The following is a 19,571-nucleotide window of genomic DNA, read 5'->3' on the forward strand; positions in this document are numbered from 1 at the left end:
ACCCTGTGTTTAATGCCAGATGCAGGATTTGGGTACACTGCTCTGCCCACAGCTGAACTCGGGGGGTTTGCATCATATACCTTCAGGAGTCTGAACTCTCGAGGATCAGGGGCACTGCCAAAGGGCAGCTCAGAGTCCCCCTTGATTGGTGCTGAAACTGCTTGGAGAATGTGGGGATGATCCTTATAATTCCATCCCTCTGTCTCTCTTGCAGGTGCAGGGCAAGAGGGACCACCTGAGCCTCCCTGACCAAAAAATCCTACTGATGAAAAGCCAGGAGGGAGACACTCACCCAGGTGAGCTGTTACGTCTTGGCCTGGGGCTGCAGTGCAGCACTTGCCAGCAGCACAGGTCCCTCATAGGTCAAATCCTCTGCTTTCAGTTCCACCAACCAAAAAGACTCTGAATTCAGGCAAATCTGTCAGACATCTGAAGTTAGATGGTACAAATAACACCCCCCCAAAAAAAGGAAATAATTAACTGGATGGAATTTCTGTATTTATTGTATTAGGAAAATAATATAATTTACATCACAGTGCTTAATAGATGCAGTAAAAAAAAAAGACAAAATGTAAACTCCAGATTCTAGATAAACTCAAATTGAAGTATTAGGGCTCCAAGACATTTAAAAATTCACAATTCTTTTAAAAAAATTGAAGTCACAGACAGTCAGTTCACATAACTGATGGAGAAGATGACTCATAGATACCTGCTGATGCACTCCACTGTTTGGTCACTTTTTCGTTGTTGGTTTTTTTGTTTCTCTTGGTTTTTTCTTTTTCTTTTTTTAAAAAAAAAGTCTAAATAACAAATAGACCAAGTGCAAAGGTAAGAGGTATATTTTTATTTGCACAGAAACTAACTTTAGAAGTAATTTGCAGATCAGGCAGCTGGAGTGCTCTAGTAGATGTAAGGGAAGATGCGGTATGGGACACGCTGACAATACTTTTCCCAGGCCAAGCCATATTTTTGCTTACAGTGATGTTCATCACGGGCTTCTCGATGGACAAGCAAGCAGATGAAGTAGATCACGTAGAAATAAGGTAAAATATGATTGAAACCTGTAGGATAAAGTGAAAAAGTTACTTTGAGTACACCAAAAACCCCCACAAATAATCCAGAAATGTTAGCTACTAGTGACAGAGAATCACAGCGTGCCAGATTGGAAGGGAGGGATTCCAAGGATCATCTGGTCCAACAATACCACAGCTGAAGTAAGATGGCCTGGCACCCTGTCAAGCTGAGTCTTAAAACTGTCCCCAAATGTAGGGGAATCCTCTACTTCCTTTGGGAGACTACTCCAATATCTAATCGTTTAGGTTAGAAAGACCTTTGAGATCACTGAATCTATCCCATAATTCAAAGATGTGAGGAAGAAACTCTTCACAGAAAGAGTGACTGGCCATTGAAATGGGCTGCCCAGGGAAGTGGGCACAAAGATGAGCAGAGGGCTGGAGCACCTTGCCTTGAGGAGGGGCTGAGAGAGTTGGGGTTGTTCAGTCTGGAAAAGAAAAGGCTCTGAGGAGACCAAATTCTTGATAAAATACACTTACCACAGGGTAGAGACCATGCTAGAGCCATGATGATGTCCCCAAGGTAATTCGGGTGACGAACAAAACCCCACCAACCTGTGACCAGGAGCCCTTTTCCAGTTGCAGTGGGTATAAATTTCAGATCTGTGAATAGAGTGTTGTAGTCATTACACCAACTGAAATGTGCATTTACGAGCACCTTTAAAGGGACATTGTGTAACAACTGAACACATGCACTTACAGGCCAGTTTGGGATCTGCTGGGTTCCTTCGGAAGTTATTTTTCTGCGAGTTTGCACTACGGAATATGTAATATCCAACACCTGAAAAGAAGTAATATTTCATTTGCATTTTCAAGTTGTCTCTCCTTCAATAAAAAAGCAACCCAAACCAATAACAGAACCTTCCCCATGCTCCCTGCCACTCCCGTTACAGCAGTCTTTTCCTCAGAGATGTATCTGATATATTCTGTTTCTCAGAGCTCTTAACTTGCCAGAGATGCTGCTTATCTGCTGGTACTTTCGAGTTTTTAAGATAATGGAGCAGCATTATTTTCATGTCTACTTTTACATTTGTATCTGACTTGCAGTTTGCTAATGTAACATTGGGCCTGAAATTCAGAAAAGCTGATGTGCTGCAGTCTCAAGATTACAGCTCTATTAGAATCACAGAGCTGTTTCAGTTGGAAAAGACCTTTAAGTTCATCAAGTCCAACCATGGCTGATTAACAGCCTAGTATGTGGCTGCACTGCCCTTTCCACAAGTTCATCAGCTAATTACAAGTTGACATTATTTGAAGATCCAGATAACAAAGTTTTATCTGGGTTTGGAATTAATTTCCCCCATCATTTTCACAAGTCAGCTTACATTTGCTTTTTTCAAGGCTGTATTGAAAAAACCACAAGCACAACCTCCTCCAAATCAAGGTGTTTTAAAACAAAAAGGCTAAAAAGGAAGAAGAATTAATGTTGTCTTTCTCAGAATTGCACATACTAATTTGTATGCCTTTGTCTTCCTTCCATGTGTTTAAATTCTTTGTCATGTCTACAAAAAAAAAGTTCCTTTTATGGGGCATCAAGGAGAGAGATGTGAATTGTTAAACAACCCCTCCTTGCTCCCTAAGAGCATAGGCAACAAGCTATTGCCATCTTATTTGTAAGTCACTTGCAGTCACTCAGACTTGACTTGAAAAGGCATCTGCTACACTTCATTCAACACGTTTCTAGTCAGGTCTGAAACTCCAGACAGTATCTACCCATCTCAACACAATGATGAGGTGTCCAGGGTCTCATTTATCCTTCATTTCATACTAATAATAATTTATATTAACCAGTACCCACAAACATGCTTGCACCAGCTGTGGCAATACAGAAAATAGCACCACTGCTCAAGCTTCACTTTAGAACTCAAAGAAGCAAAATCACTGTTCCTGCCACTAGCAACAACAGTCACTGTAACTTACAGTTCAGAATAGTAATTGCAACAGCAACAGGCCATGAAATTGAAGTAGGATGGCCAACTAAATAGAAGGCCTGCAGACTGTAGACAAAGGGAACCCACACCAAATCTCCAAATGCCAGCATGAATCCAAATCCATCGTGGGTAATATCCATTGTAGTTAAAACAGCTTCCTAGATACAGGGAGGAAGGAATTCAGAATTTACAAAGCTTCATTCATCTAACATTGCAATGAGAAATGGTAACAGCTAAGTATCACTGCCCTTTACCTCATTCCAAAGAGCATCCACCACATAGAGAAGCTGGAAGCAATTCACAAGTATCATTGACAGTGATGGCATACTTAGATTGTGTATCTTCATCTCAGCCAGGAGCATTGCCAGGTTTATAACAACCTAGATCGGGGGAAAAAAAATATTATTCTTGTAAAAGAAAGGGTTCCTTTCTAGTCTACTAACCACAGTGTTAACACACCTGGTTTTGACCAGTGTCTACGTTTAAACAAGTAACCTACTTCACAAGCCACAGTTTGCAACTAACTACACTTCTGAAGCTGTTAAAACCTCAACAGATGCATCTTTTAAGAAGGGGTTTCATTGCTCACAAAGCAAAGCAGCTAAAATGCAACAATATTCTTAAAGTGAATCGAAATTATTATTCAAACTCTGGCAACATGGAACTGCAAGGTACTTTTTTTTAATGAATATACAGTGTATCTTTAATACCATTTATATATATATATACACACACACACATATCTATCTATAGATATCTCTCTCTATATTTTAGAATAAACTTTATTTAGAATAAACCAAACCAGGTTGGAAGAGACCTTCAAGATCAACCAATCCAACCCACCCAAACAGCTAACCCATGGCACCAAGCACCCCATCAAGTCTCCTCCTGAACACCTCCAATGACGGCGACTCCACCACCTCCTTGGGCAGCCCATTCCAAGGGGCAATCACTCTCTCTGTATAGAACTTCCTCCTAACATCCAACCTGAACCTCCCCTGGCACAGCCTGAGACTGTGTCATCTTATAAAAGACCCAATGATGAAATATTTAAAGAAACTCACTCAGATTACTGACTCACCCAGCCAATTAATCCTGGACGCAACTCGCAGAAGTATTTGAGGTCAAAGCTGCCAATACGAGGGTTTAATTCATGTCCAATAAAAAAATCATAAATCAAATACCCTGCAGATAAAACAAGGTTTTGTTAGCAATACTCCCATTCTGCCTGCTGCTGCACTCCTCTCCATCAAGCAGTTCCCACTTTCTACTAAAGTTCTCTCTCTCATAAATAAAATTAAGCCTGTAGATTAGCAAGGAAAATAGGAGTGTATATGCAAAATACAAAGCAAATCCCACATGTTTTATCTTCTAGGAGACTCAAATATTTTAATTTGGAGGACCAAACACCTTAGATGTCACTGTAGGCTTCTGGACACTTGCTCCTTCTTTATTTTCAGCCTTATCCTGTTGCTCACATCAGTTTCCATGAGCATGATCTTATGGTATATTAATTAATCCTACTCTTCCTCCTACTTCACTGCTCTTCTCTTGGAGCAAGACTTCCTTTAGCTGTGATGATTTAGCTGTCCATCAAAAGAGATGGATAAGAAAGAAAACATAACACCTTCACTACTTCATAGGAAAAGAAAAACTATTTATGATCATTTATTACATCACTTCACACCTGTATATGCTGCACTGATAAAAGAACTGGGGATATCTGAACATTCCATTTTTAATAAACTACATGTTCTATTCATTAATTCTCTTAGCTACTCTGTGATTTTTAAAAGCAATTTAATATTGATCAACTTCTCAATCTATGTTTTGTCCTACAAAAAACACATGCATGTAACTGATACTTTCTAGGCAGGCAGACACATGACTGACTGAAAAATTCTGACAAAATCTAGTTGGCTGAACTGAGTTTAAAAGGACACTGCAAAATAAACATTTAGAAACACACCATAATTTCAAGCTCTGTACCCAACTTCCCCTGCCAAAGCAGCTACATTTTTCAGGTTTTCTTTCTGTTCCCAACCGCTTCAGGAAAAGGCCCACTAGGAGGGGCACTATGAAGCAAGCCAGACAAGCCTCTTGGACAAATGCTAGAAACAGAAGGAACTGTCCTCTCAGTCCTAGGAGACTAGACCAGCCAAGACATTTTTGCATGAGCTATTCAAGATTATCCAACTAAAATTTTAAGCATTTCACAGTATCTGAGTGTGAGCAAAAACCTGCCATATAACTCGAAACACGAGCTTTAAGTTGGCAGAAAGTCACAGTACTAAAATAACCAGCCCTAAATCTAACCTTCAGTTCATAACAAAACAATCTGCAGCAAACAACTGGAAAGAAATTACCCACAATGTTACTCACCAGAATTTCCACTTGGTGCTAGTTCTTCCTCAGGTGCTCTCAGGGACCGAATATAGAGAAAAATGCTCAGCCCCATAGAAAAAACTGCAGCTGACACTGCAAACTGCATGAAGTGATCATACAAATAGTGAAGTTCCAATTGAAAGTATAATAAAGCTCCAATTGCTGCAGCAGTCAACATAAAAGCATAAAACCCTGGAAGATATAGAAAAAAGCCATGTTAGCCAAACTAATTTAAAAGAATAATAGACCCAAGCATTTCAGCAGAACCTTCCCACTCCAACCTTTCTGCATTTTTACTTCTTCCATGATTTTTCTGTATTTCAGTAAGTCTTCCACATCCCATGCTCTTGAGGTTCAAACTTTCTAGGGCACAGCAAGACACCTAAGACATTTTATCTACACCCTCAAATCCCCTGTGCTCATCAGGAGGACAGGAGGCAGGAACACTCCAAATGCTCCTACATTTTTTATAACACAGGATTCAGATTTCAGTGGGGGAAAAAAAATGAACACTGACACTACTACTGCATAATGACAGCAAGTCATAAAATCTTACCTATGGGACAGCTCATTTAAGATGAAGAAGAAAATAATTACATTCATATACACCTTGGCACATTTAGTGGCAATTAAATTATGAACTATCGAGTCAAAACTTGAACACAAACCTTTCTGTACTTTGAGACTGTAAAATCACATAGAATGGAACAAAATCTAGCAGGTAGTCTTATGCAGTTCTTAGGTACCTTCTGTGAACCCTTTCCCAGGGTCACAAGGGTTGAGGTTAGATGGGAGCTCAAGGGCTCACCCAGGCCAACCCTCCTGCTCAAGCAGGCCTACGTGGACCTGGTTGCCCAGGACCATACCCACATGGCTTTTGAATATCTTCAAGAATGGAGATGCTGTAATTTCTGTGGGCCACCTGTGTCAGTGCTCAGTCATACTCACAGTACAAAAAAAAAAGTTTCCCAATGTTCTGATGGAAAACTTCAAGATTTAGTATTTGAAGCAGCAAGAATATAACTTCTCTGCCCATTCTACCCCCCAACCCCCTCTTTGTAAAACAAATCATGTAGCTTATTTTTTCCCTTCATTAGAATATGGAGGGAACCCACAACAACCACCAAAACAACACTGCAGGACTGTGCCCCTACTAAAGGCAGAAGACCAAAAGCAAAATTGTTCTGAAGCAGCCTCAACATGTCTCACTTCCACAGGCCACAGCTCACTCTTCTTCTATTATTTACAGCCCTATTCCAGACTTCTAAATGGTACATCTTCCTAGACTACAAAAACCTACTGAACTTTGTAATATAACACTGGATAGTGTCCTCCACACAAGTAGTCTGGAATACCCACAAGTCAAAGTACACTCTTCTGTTTAAGCCTGAAGAAGTAGCACTGCTCTAATACATTAGACTGTACTCTAAAGCTAGACAAAAAGTTCACCTTATTCATAGGAAGTTAAATCAGATCTGAATAAGGACTCAGAATTGTTCTTTGCCAGGCAAGAATAAGAACATCTTAAATCAACTAAGACACACTTCTTACTAGTCTGTAAATCACAGGCATTCAAGATGATCTAGACACATGGGATAAAAATCTCTTCAGATCATTCCTGAACATCATCACCACAGCAGATGTCTTTCCTAAACGAGCATGACTCAGCTGTATGAAAAGAGATCTTGACCATTTCTAAGCTGTATGAAAGGAGTCACCAATCACAACTGCATGCAGACCAGATGCCCTGTACAGTGTAATGTTTTTCCTCTTGGAGCCGTTAGCCCCTCACATTCTTCCACATAAAGGCTCAACCTGTTGTATGAAAGACTGACAACAGACACCTAGTTTGATCATGGAGTGCATCTTTATTTCTTTGTACCTTGCAAATACTGAGCCCTGCAGTTCAGGTAGTGATTTGGAGTAAGCAACTGCAGCACACTTACCATTTATCCGATAGTGCAGCTTCTTCCCACTTGAAAGAGGCAGGCCTTCTACCACCTGAGAAGAAAACAAAATACCAGTGTATTCAAACTGCTTTAGGGAGCTCTGGCAGGGGAAAGGAAATGAAATGCGTGTCTGCTATGAAGACGTTCAATTAAGGTAATCAGATGCACACATTCCGGTCTGAAGATCACGCACTGATCTCAAAAGCATACTTGGATTATCAAGAGAGAGAGAGTAAAGTTTCAAATAAAAATGTTTTCTTAAAAAATAAATCTCTTCCTAACTAGCCTCAAGGCAACAGATCACCTCCAATCACTGTATAGCAACAGAACACCACGATGGAACAATCCACTTATTCTTTCAGAATCTGCCAGCATCCCTCAAATTACAAGATGAGTGCAGCAGACTATTTGTCCAATACACATAGAGCTAGAAAATTTTACAGCACCCCATAAATGAAGCCTGCATTCCAAAACACTGTGTAGCAGTAAGAAATTATCAAACAGTTCATCAATTTACAAGTCAGAATCCTAGAAGAATTTCATCAATCAAACAAATTCTATCTATGCATTGATTTGAGCTTCTGCATCATGCCTTCCACCTCTTCTGCTGTAAGGCTGTGAAATGCAGAGCCATGACATTAAGAAAATGCAGTATTTCAAGCTTAAAGAAGTGTGCAGTAGTCACATTTCAGCTTAATATGGAAAACTAATTAATTTGCTTTCAAGATCACTGCATTAAGAAAGTAACCTACCTTCCAGGTTAACACACAAGTTAATTACTCATAAAGACCTAACTGCTCCTGGACTGCTTACCTTTCCAATTGGCAGTAAGTAAAACAGAGCTTGAAGGGCAAACCACAGAAGAAACACACCAAACACTCTAGTTTCCCAAAGACTTTCAAGTGCTGGGAGAGGAGGAGGGAAGTTCAGAATACTGGGGTCATCTTGTTTGCACATTGACAGCAAGTAGAACACAGTAGCAGGCAAGAAAAATATCAGCAGAAAGGTCCCTGTAAACAAACATCATGCCATGGTAGAAGATAAACATAGAAAATAGAAAAAAATAACTAGTTTTGATCCCACTAATAAAGCTCAATATTAACTTCAGTTATCAAGATGACCTTGCCATTATCTATTCCTGAAGGCAAAGAGCAGCAATCCCCCACTTATGTCATGAGCCAGACACACTTTGCACTTCCAAAAGGGATCACATCCACTTATATCCCTTGTCCAAAAAAATAAACAACCAACCAACCAAAAATACCCATCCCCAAAATCCCAATAAACAGGGAAAACCAACCAACCAACCCACCCCTACAAAGAAGAATTCTTTACTACTGACTTTGAAGAACATAGTTTTTAAAAATGTAAAAACCTTGTTAATTATTTCTTAAATTTCATTTGGAAATATTTCAATCTCGCTGTTGAAAGGAAGACTCAAGACCTTCACTCCATTCCACAAGAGAACAAAGTATGACAACTGTTCCTTGACTGCCACCAACCCCACTGCAGACTAAGTGGAATGCTGTCATCTGACTATGGATTCTGCAGTCAGGGTCCAAAGCATGTAAAACCAGTTCTTGATGTGACAGCATGGCCAATAACCAAAAAACCATGAAGGGACTAATCTTCAGCTATAAAGACAATTTGCATACATACCAATTCTTCCTCCAAACTCTAGCTCCTTGGTTTTTGGTGGTGCTTTCTCTGTTTTTATAGTTTCAAAAATCTTTTTCTCTGAATAGATCTCTTCCTTTTTCTTCTCCTCTTTTCTTGGGCGCAAGCCGTAGTGTTCAAGCACACGGTCTATATCCAGGTCTGGTTTGAACTTCTGCTGTTAATGAATGAAAAAAAAAAAATTACTAGTGATTTCATTTACACCACTATTTCATTTGTAGGCAAATATTACTCAGTATAAAACACCAATATACAACCTGCTCTACAGCTATGCAGTGTTTAAGTTTATGAATTTATATGAAGAGACTGGCAAAACCAGTTTTACACTTAGGTCATGATTATATGTCAGCACCAGTTCCAATACAAGTAAACCATTCCCACTCTCTTTGCTCTTCTGCTCTTTGTGTATTAGCTAACAAGCAGGACTAAGGAACAGGTTTGACTTTAAAATACTAATTCCCTTTCTATGGCCAAACATCCATACTGTAAAAAGCATAGGAATGAACACAAGCAACCAGTGAGGGCTTGATGAGAAAAAACACACAAGAAAAAAGAATGTTACACTGCTCTAGCACTCTTCCCTTCTGGGAACTCCATCTCTCTCTCCCCTGAATTTAGCTCACAGAACAACAAACTTATTCAACTTAAGTTTTTATGTTGCATTCTATTTCTCCTTGATGACTGCGTTGCTCTTTTCTAAGGATTTCCAAGAGTGATATGAATGCAACATAAAACTAAGAGTAAATAAAATGTTCTTACCTCCAAGGCTGTGAAGGATGTGTCATTTTGTTCTGTACTCTCAGGTTCACCGTTGTAGCTTCTGGTGTTATTCTCACTTGGTTTCTGGTTAAAAAAAACCCAAAACTATGGTTTTAACAATTCTCTGACAGAAGGCTCATGTTCTCCATTACTGTTTTAATGAAAACAGAACTCATTTTACATTAAATTCTGATGCCTACCTGCCACATATTGATCAATACATCTTAGAAGTCAGCTACCTTTGCCCCATTTCACAACCAGAAGCTAATGCAGCTTCATTGCTTCAATACTAAAATATGAAAACATTGAATTCTGAGAACTTTACAGTACCGTTGAACTGAACTGGACTTAAAGTATGTTTACCTTTCAAGAACCTCCTTACAACTCAGCAAGTTAGAAAGCTTTATTTCAAAGTAAAAAAGGCAGTTCTGAGATACACTTTTGCAGCTAATTATGTTGTTTAGGAAATGTAAACTACAGCCTCAAGCTGTGCCAGGGGAAGTTTAGGCATGGGCTGCCCGGGGCGGTGGTGGAGTCACCATCCCTGGAGCTGTTCAAAAAAGGATTGGATGTGGCACTTGAAACCATGGTTTAGTTAGTCATGAGGTGTTGGGTGACAGGTTGCACTTGATGATCTCTGAGGTCTTTTCCAACCTTATTGATTCCATGATTCTATTTTTACAGTAATAAACCCAGTATGCATAAGCCAAATCTTTTGTAAACAGCAAAAATTTGTTTTTTTATAAAAATTCAGCAACCCCACACACAAAGAACAAGCAAAAAAAGTAATACCAGTGGAACTAAGTTGGTTTCCTGAACATTTTTCTTCTTGTCTTCTTTATGTTCTCTGCTTTGGGAAGAAGAACGACGTCTGCCTTTTGCTGGCCGACCAGGAGATCTGGATCGAGATCGAGATCTGCTACTACTTCTTCTGGAGGGTGAGCTTGAAGAGGACTGGCTCTTCCTGTGCTTGAATGATGATAGTGTCTAAAAGAAGGAGGGAAACAAAGCAAAATCTTATCTTGAGGTTCCAAAACACAACCACCTGCAAGCACAAAGTGGCAAGTTGGAAAGCCACAAAGCAGGAAAACAGTAGTCTATCTCAGGTCAGCATTCTGAACTTCTACTTGAGATGTCACTTAGAGAAGAGGTACTGTTTTATTTGTATCAAGATAATATTCAATCAGAAATACTCATTATATAAATGTGTACTCACCCTTATATCACTTTCTTTCAATTCAAGTTCAGTCCCATCTTTGTACTTAACAGTGTAAAGATGAGCAACATCATCATAACTTGCCACTTGTACTTCATAGTACAGGACACTTCCTGGCCAACGGCCCATCACCACCTCGCCATCAGCAAACTTTCGGCTCGGCATTTTCCCAAAGGAATCCCTATAAAACAAATCAGTACACTTAAACATTAGGCTGACTTTTCCCCCTGTTCTTTCCATATCATTTAGCCTGGAACAAGTGAACTCTAAAGTAAACAACTCTTCACCTTAAATAAGCAAAAAGCTGCCTTATAAGGCAAAAAACCCAACAACAATGATCTCTTTTCAAAATTAACAGTAGACAGAAAAAAAAAACAACCCAGGCTTAAAATACAGCAAAGATTGAAGTTATTCAAAAATATCCAAATGCTTTAACAGTACATCTAGACCAGCATTCAACTATGATAAACTATCTCAGAATTTTGGAATTGTCAGGGTTGGAAGACCTCAAGGATCATCCAGTTCCAACTTCCCCCAGCCATGGACAGGGACACCTCACACTAGATCAGGTTGCCCAGGGCCCCATCCAGCCTGACCTTAAAAACACCCAGGGATGGGGCTTCCACCACCTCCCTGGGCAACCTGCTCCAGTGTCTCACCACCCTTATGAAGAACTTCCTCCTAACATGTAATCTAAGTACACCCTCCTCTAGCTTAGATCCATTCTCCCTAGTTCTACCACAACTAAACACCCTAAAAAGTCCCTTACCGGCTTTCTTGTAGTCCCCCTTCAGATACTGGCAGGCCACAATAAGGTCTCCTTGGAGCCTTCTCCAAACTGAACAACCCCAACACTTTCAGCCTGTCCTCACAGGAGAGGAGCTCCAGCCCTCTCATCATTCTCATGGTCCTTCTCTGGACATGTTCCAGCACATCTACATCTTTCTTGTAATAGGGGCTCCAGTGCTGGAAACAGTACTCAATCAAGAGGCCATGAAAACCAGGCAAAGGTTATATTTGACCAAAATTACATAACGTAATCTTATCTAGAGGGGGGAAAAAAGTGAATTAGATGGTATCTAAGTGTCCTCCTACCCCTCTTTTCCTATGGTTCTACAAAAATTACAGAAGTAATGATTTCAAAATACTGAAATCAAACATCCCCAATCTATTCAATACACATAGAGCCACATTACATACTTTCTTCAATTTATTATGCAAAACATTCCTCATTTTGGAATTTAGGCTCCTGTCTGGGTTGAAAATTGTCTCTTTTCCAACTATTTAGCACAAGGCACGTAATGCCTTTTGCAGGGGCCTGGAGGAAAACCAAGTACAGCATCAATGCTACTGCATAATATTCTGAAAAACTGAATTCTCTCCCCTTGTCTGCACCTAAGGTTTTTTTACTTGATTTTAGCAAAACATGGTTGAAGTAACTATCACCTTTGGTCCACCACACCAGGGTGCTAGGAAAACCACAACTTCAACTTAAAGGAAGTTACGTTTTTAAATGTGAAGTCCTGTATGACTCTTTCAAAGTATTAATGTCATTGCCTTCTGAAAACAGGTATCCACAGCAGAAGATATTTGAACCTGAACTTCTCTGACTCAAGTCTAAACATAAAAAGTGAGAGCATCTTTAAAATCTAAGGTAAAATACATACTAACTTCTGTAATATCACCATTTGTATGATGAACACAGGAACTTGGGAGGGGAGAGAACAAACTAGGAAATGTTTCCTTTTCAAAGCATTTTAATTTGTTTTCTATAAATAAGATATGAAGCCACACAAAATGAGGTGAAACTAGCTATTTCACTAGATACTCATTTGTTACACATCAACTGACCTGCAGTGAGAAGTAAAGGTTCTTTGGGGGAGAAAGAAAAAAAAAAAGACCCTCCTAATATACAATCACAGACTTCCACAGAACATTGGGAAATGAGGCTGTGAGGGGTTTTAATCAACTTTCATCCTGGCATTTCCTGAAGCTGTTGCTGTTGTTGGATTTACACCTGTGTAACTCTCCAAAGCCAAAGAAGAAAGGAAAGACTTTGGCAAAACTCCCTCATGTGCACTTCACTGCTAATATTCGTAATTGCTTCAGAAGATAAACATCTGGCCATCTCCTTTGCTGTATAAATAATGGAAAGAGTGAAAAAAGTGAGGTTTATCATTTGGTTTCACTGATTCTTGCCTGTCAGAAAAATTATCAGAGGTCTACTCTGTGCTTATAGGCACATGCACTTCCAGCTCCTCTGTCTTCTACGGTCTCCTTACTTTCTCTCATTCTTCTGAATTCCCACTTCCCCAGCTGTTTTATCCCCTTCACTTTAACCCCCTCAAATTCACAGCCTTGTTTCTTACAACTCTGAAATACTTCTCATGTTACCGTTTCAAAGTCTTCTCCATTCTCTCCTTACTCCCCTTGAATTCCTTGGGAATTTTCTGCTTTTTCTGCCCTTGTTGACCAGACTAGTTCCAGTTCCTCTTTGCTCAAGATCCAGTTCCTCTGGGCTCAAGATCTGACCTCAATCCCCATCTGTCTCCTTGTCCATTTTTCTCACCAAAAAACACAATTCATTAGGAGATTCACAGCTACTACTGCTCTTTTCCCAGTCTCTCACAGTTCCAGCTTCTTCCTCCTCTTCCGTAAATAGTCTACACACTCCACCAAGTCCAGTCAGAGCTTTCACCAGATGTCATAGCCTTATCTAAAACTTCATTTCCTCTTTGCTGTCACACTTCCTACACTCCAGGCAACTGTTTCTTCTCTTGACCTGGAACACCTCAGGCATCATCTGTAAACTCAGAGCCCGACCAGAACAAAGCTGCCAGATCCTAGGATGAACTTGTGAAAAACAACCTTTGCAGTTTAAGTCCTTCTTGGAAAAGGCAAACTATTTTTCACCAAGTTGTTACTAAGGGCACACAAAATGTCTTTCACCATCCTGTGTCAAACTCCAAAACCTGGCATTTTTGCGTGCAAGCACAAAGACAGCCTAAAGAAAAGGTAACCTGAGTATTTAGCTGGTTTTAAAGACAGAAAGGTCTTCCCCTCCTCCAACATTGCTCTCAAAAGGAGCCAAGGTTAATTTTAAAAAGTTGGAACATGTGGTTCAAGGACCTGAAGCTAAATCAGTGTTATGCAATTCAGCCTGAGGTAGCTATCAACCATAGGAAATTCCAGGACAATACACTTAAGCAAGTGAAAAATATTATCCTGTCATTCAAAATCAATGCACAGTCTTATTGATAGACTATCTTACTTTTCCATTCTTTCCTTGAATATTGAACTGTAATAATGAGATCAAAACACTAGAAAGTAAATATTACTTCTCACCCTATCAAAAACTATGAGCTTTTTCTACAACCCTGTGCTTTCTGTGAGAAAGGTCTGCCATCCTCATTCCATATACACCACTTGAAAACGCTACAGCTTTTGCAAGTTGCTTCATCTCTTCAAATAACAAAAGCCATTACTGGCATCAAGAAAAATAAAGAAAGGAAGTCTTCAAAACCCGCTAAAGTTTCCCCTTTTGGAAGAGAAATATTCATGTGCATCCAATGATTCAACTTCCTAATTCTGACATCTCACCACTGCTAGACAAGGTGTGAGAGGACCGAGCCAGGTGACCTTAAGTAAACAAGAAATGCAAGAAAAAAAAAGAAAACATTGCCAGTCAAGGCTAACAAGACAGACGCCTGCATGGAAAGTAACTATTGAATTCACCAAAGAAACCGAGCTATGGAGAACCTTTTGAGGCTTACGATTACTCATGCCACATTTCCAGTTCTTTACCTCCAGAACGGTGGAGGCATCCAACACTGTTCAAGGCTGGCTGGCACAGCCAAATTAGCTTCAACAGCTAAAAACAAACACAAGTAATGCTCAAGGTAAAACAAGCCAAACCAACCAACCAAACAAACAAAAAAAAAACCAACAAAACTATCAGCATCTCCAAAAAGCATTTCGGTATAAGCAGGAAAAGCGGAGAGCAGCTCCGTTCCCCGCCATGGGCCGCCAGAGGTGAAAGCGGCGACGGCGCGGCGTTGACAGGAAAGGAGCCACGTGCCGGGGGAGGGGGCAGGGCCGGCCCCTCCGCCCCGCTCCGCGGCCCCGCCCCGCCCGACTCCTGGCCCAGTCCTGGCGCGGGGCCTTTGCCGGGAGAGGGAAGGGAGGAGCCGTACCGGGCCAGGCCGCCCCTCCGCACCTCTCCTACGACTCCCTCTCACCACACGGAGTGGCCGCGGCCTTTCCCCGTGCCGGGCCCAGCGTCGCGGTAGCGCTGTGGACATGAGCGACGGCGTTTCGAACAAAGCACGGGTGCCCAGCTCCAGCTCCAACCCCGCCCACCCCCGCCCTCAGGGCTCAAGCAAACAGTCCCGGCAACATTAAAGAGCACCGTTCGTGCGCCACCGGGAGAGAACGGTCTGAGCGGGGCCGCAGCCCGCTCCGATGGCCGCGCAAGGAGGAGGGGGGAACGGGGAGAGGCGGCAGCGGCGATTGGCCAGAGCCCTTCCCCCCGGGAAGGCCGCGAAGGGGGGTGTGTCCCGGTCTGCGCCTGCCCCGGTCCGCCATTCCCTTACCTGGCGCCCGCCCACACCGGGCCGGGCAGGAGGCGCTTCCGCGGAGCAGCGGGAACCGGGCCCGAGCGCGAGACTGTTCGCTGATGGGAACAACCGCCGAGCGACGGTTACAGCAGCGCAACCGCCCGCCCAATCGTCCCGCCCCCTTCCCGCCCGCCAACCGCGCCCATTGGCTACGACCCTCTGTTTGAATCCTGGGTGGCCGCACGCTATTGGTTGCTGCCCGATGGCGCGGTGCTCCCGCTTGAGGGCCGCTGCCTGCCCGCCCCGGTGAGGGGATGAGCGGGGCGGTTTTAGGCCTTCACGGCAACGGGGTGTGTGTGTGGGGGGGGTATCTAAAGGGTGCATGTCCCGATGGGAGGAGAAGGGAAGTTCGGGGGTGGAGAACGGGGAGGAAAGGCCGCGGTCGCCATGGCCGCAGCTGCTGGGGGGGGGGGGGGGGGGGGTGTTGTACATGGGTGTGTTGCCTCAGGCGCCTGCGCCATACAGGCCCTGCCTCAGGGTAGTAAACAAAACTGGGGGCTTTGTGCATGGGGCTCTGCGCCTCTCGCCTCCGAGGCTTTTGAGTCGGAAAGATTCATGCTCCTACTTTAAACAACTCCCCATGCACCAATTGAGGCTGAAATGTGGTAAAAATGCACTTTCTCTCTTTAGAAAAGAAGGAAAAAAAGAGTGCAAGAAAAACAAAACCAAAACGGCAGCAGTGCGTGGTTACCACTGGCTCTTTGGGGCAACGTTTCCACAAAGACCATTCGAGTTCCTGGCAGATTTTGAAATCAGGAAGCCTAAGCAATATTTCAGCAGGCAGAAGAAAAATAGGTTGTGAAAAAGTTAACGACTTGTGCAGAGCGAGTGTTGATGTAAGTAGTTTCGAGTGTTTGGCTCTCTGAAGCCTTTGAAGCATGAAATGCAGAGGTGTTTGTAACGGTCGTTACGGATCTCCCAAATTCTCTTTAATCCAGACGCAGCCAAATCGTTCTGGCCTAATAAAGCTTCCCAAATCGAGGAATAGTATCATAGTATCATACCAAAAGACACCACCGCTGTTTTGCAACGCAGACGACTCTGAATATCACACACACACGTGTGTCTCATTAAAGACTCGCCCCAGAACTAGCACTGACGTCGCCACAAAACAAACAAACAAAACCAACTCCCGAAACCCACAGCCAAAATCAAACAAACAGAAATAAAGCCCATAGAGACCACGGACTTAACTGGTCTGAGGTACATTGTTCCTTATTTGCTCACAAATTTTTTACTGAATTTCACTCCCCTTGTAATGGTTTCCACCTGTGATGTTACAATTAAGAGTGTGGCAAACTTTTTACCTAATTATTGCAGGACTCAAGCTTTCAAATGATAATTTTTTAATTATATTTATTCTGTCTAGTTTGGTCTTGAACTTTATTAATTTCACCAAATAAGTGATTTTTAAAAACGTTTTCTTTTGTATCCCCTCTTTTCATATACCAAATTTATCAGGGCTTATTTTCTTCAGCTTTTGTTATTCTCATGCATTCTTAACACGCTCACTGCATCATTTTTCACTACATGATGCAATTAGAAACATCTAAATGAAGTTAAAAGCTACTCCAACCAGAGTCCTGTTTATGCCTAGGTTTGAATAAATGCCATCAGAATCAATTTGTTCTTTAGTAGTTGTGTAAGGCAATCAGCTGTTATCTGAATGACATTTGATAACTTGTTATGCAAAAGGATGTAACCGAAGCTTCATTTCTGGCTTCAGATAATGAATGCTTTTTCTTCCAGCTAAGATTTTTGCCTTATTGCACAGTTTACAGTTAATGTTTAGAACTGTTTTCAGTAGATGTTTTAAGGCTTAGAATGAGCCTGCTTCATTCTGTGGGGAACAGAGGCCTACCATTAATATGCCTTAAACATTAAGGCTTTCAGCTGTTGTCTCATTTAGAGAAATTTAGAGAAATGGTTTGGAGATTGCTTATTGAACCTGGATTAGAAAGCTACTGGGCCATGAAGAACAGTTTCTCACACTTTAGCCAGTGAAGCTGCTGATAATTGGTACACATCCGAGAGACTATTTCAGAAATATTTATGGGACCACTAAAGGTCAAATGGGGCATTATGCACAACAAATGTGAAGTCAAATCAGACCATCCTCCTCAAAATAGTACCTGTGCACTGCTGGAAGTTAGGTTTGCAGTGTCTCTATGGAAGACTCACAAAAAGATAAGTTTGCAACATGAAACTGAGGAACTAATTCTCCAGGCTTTCATTTTAATGATAAATATTAAGGACTACAATATCGCCTTGACCTGTAAGCACCAGGACAGCCGTGTCACTGTAAGATGTTGATGCTTTAAAATGCAACCCTATGCTCTCCTTTTGATTGCAGTAAAAAAAATACAGACTCATAAAATGGGTTCAGTTGGGAGAGACCTCCAAGATCATGAAGTTCAACCATCGACCTATGACCGCCATGGCATCGAATCATGTCCTGAAGTGCCATGTCCACGTTTCACAAAACGTTGGGATATTGAATGCATAGAGGTGGGTACTCTGTTCTCCTGTTCTCCTTTTGATTTCAGTAAAAAAATACAGACTCATAGAATGGTTTCAGTTGGGACAGACCTCTAAGATCATCAAGTCCAACCATCGACCTACGACCGCCATGGCATCGAATCATGTCCCGAAGTGCCATGTCCACATATTTCACAAAATGTTTGGATATTTAATGCACAGAGGTAGGTACTCTCACAATTTCTTGAAAATCAGGTGGAACACTTGTCCACATACCAACTCTTAAATGCACAGAAGCAAGCAGTAAGAGTTTGCCATGTGGTAGCTAGCCAGCAAATCATTACAGTTAGCAAAACCTTCCAAGATCATGAAGTCTGCCCTTCTACCCAACATTGCTATACGATAATACTTGCACACTTGGCATACTCAATATCTATCTTGCATTTTTTCTCTTCTTATTTTTCATTTTGCATGACATTAGTGGCTGACAAGTAAATCCCATCTCAGAAGAGTTCTCATTCCAATAAAGTTCAAAGACCAAAGAATTAACTAAACCAGGCAAATCAGTTCTTACACTCATTTTTACACTGTTTCTGGCCCTCTGCTTATCTCTTTTAATGTAGTAAGATGCATCTTTTGATTCTTTCAAAATATAAATCTTTTTAAAAGAAAAATCTTATACCAATACTGTCTTTCACAGAACTAAACTCACTTTGAAATTCACCAAACCACTTATGCAAGATCAAGGGAAAAGTATACCAATATTCATTAAAGTCAGCCTTAACACACTGTAGCCAAAAGGGCCGACCATGAACTCCCCTGTATTCAGGAAGACAACCTTAACACACTGTAGCAATAAGAGCTGACCATGAACTCCCCTGAATTTGTTTACCTCTGAAGTACTTACAGCATTTCTGGTCAAAGTTGATCTTTTTCAGTCCCACAGCTAGATCTAACAGCCTGGCTGGCTAAGGAGCTCCCATGTATGTGTACCATACCTACCTGTCTGTCCTTAAATTTACTGTGGGGTTATTTTATCATTATTTTTCTATAGCTGTTGTAAAAACATTGCAAAAATTAGTCCTCCTATAAAGCTGCCAGCCCAAGAAAGTTGAGAAATGTGATGATAAATGGCTTTAGCAGAGGCTTTGGCAGTGGGTGGGGTAATGAGCTCCTATTTCCTCTCCTGATTAGCCCCTTGCCTCTGTGGAAGAAAACACCCATAAGACTCATGAAGTGGGGTGGTTTTTGTATAGTCTATTATACAACATTAATATTAAATAACATGCATATATATGTGTTTGTGTACCATATGCATATACTACATATACATGTACCATATATACATGTGCTCTATATACATATATGCTACGTATACATATACTACATAGTGTACACCTATACACACTATATCCTCTCTCCTTCTCTCTAGTATTGATGTATAGATCAAAGCATCCTAGCCTGGCTAGGGAGAGTACCAATACTGT

General features: G+C 41.4%; 1 protein-coding gene and 1 long non-coding RNA gene across 3 annotated transcripts in view; one reads left to right on the plus strand and one right to left on the minus strand.

Annotated features, from left to right (window-relative positions):
• Positions 1–752: 752 nt before the first annotated feature.
• LBR (lamin B receptor) lies at positions 753–11,171 on the minus strand. The gene is made up of 13 exons (XM_068153562.1): positions 10,991–11,171; positions 10,567–10,761; positions 9,775–9,858; positions 8,998–9,172; positions 8,152–8,348; positions 7,336–7,390; positions 5,387–5,581; positions 4,086–4,189; positions 3,259–3,384; positions 2,994–3,162; positions 1,774–1,854; positions 1,554–1,676; positions 753–1,061 (listed from the first exon to the last, which is right to left on the minus strand). Exons 1-13 carry the CDS (start codon positions 11,153–11,155, stop codon positions 901–903), a joined length of 1,830 nt encoding a protein of 609 aa, XP_068009663.1. The 5' UTR covers positions 11,156–11,171; the 3' UTR covers positions 753–900.
• A 1,392-nt stretch (positions 11,172–12,563) lies between these two features.
• Positions 12,564–19,571, plus strand: part of LOC137448742 (uncharacterized) — a 31,379-nt gene continuing 24,371 nt past the window's right edge. The window contains exons 1-3 of one of the 2 annotated variants that reach the window (XR_010989210.1): positions 12,564–12,644; positions 16,237–16,442; positions 17,960–18,114. This is a non-coding gene — a long non-coding RNA (uncharacterized lncRNA). Of the gene's footprint in view, positions 12,645–15,750; positions 15,897–16,236; positions 16,443–17,959; positions 18,115–19,571 lie in introns of those variants that run through there. The other variant, XR_010989209.1, reaches the window with a different exon arrangement.

The sequence above is a fragment of the Melanerpes formicivorus genome, unplaced genomic scaffold (assembly GCF_026170545.1).
Source record: "Melanerpes formicivorus ecotype bairdi unplaced genomic scaffold, bMelFor1.0.p_v2 SCAF_26, whole genome shotgun sequence".
Lineage (NCBI taxonomy): Eukaryota > Metazoa > Chordata > Aves > Piciformes > Picidae > Melanerpes > Melanerpes formicivorus.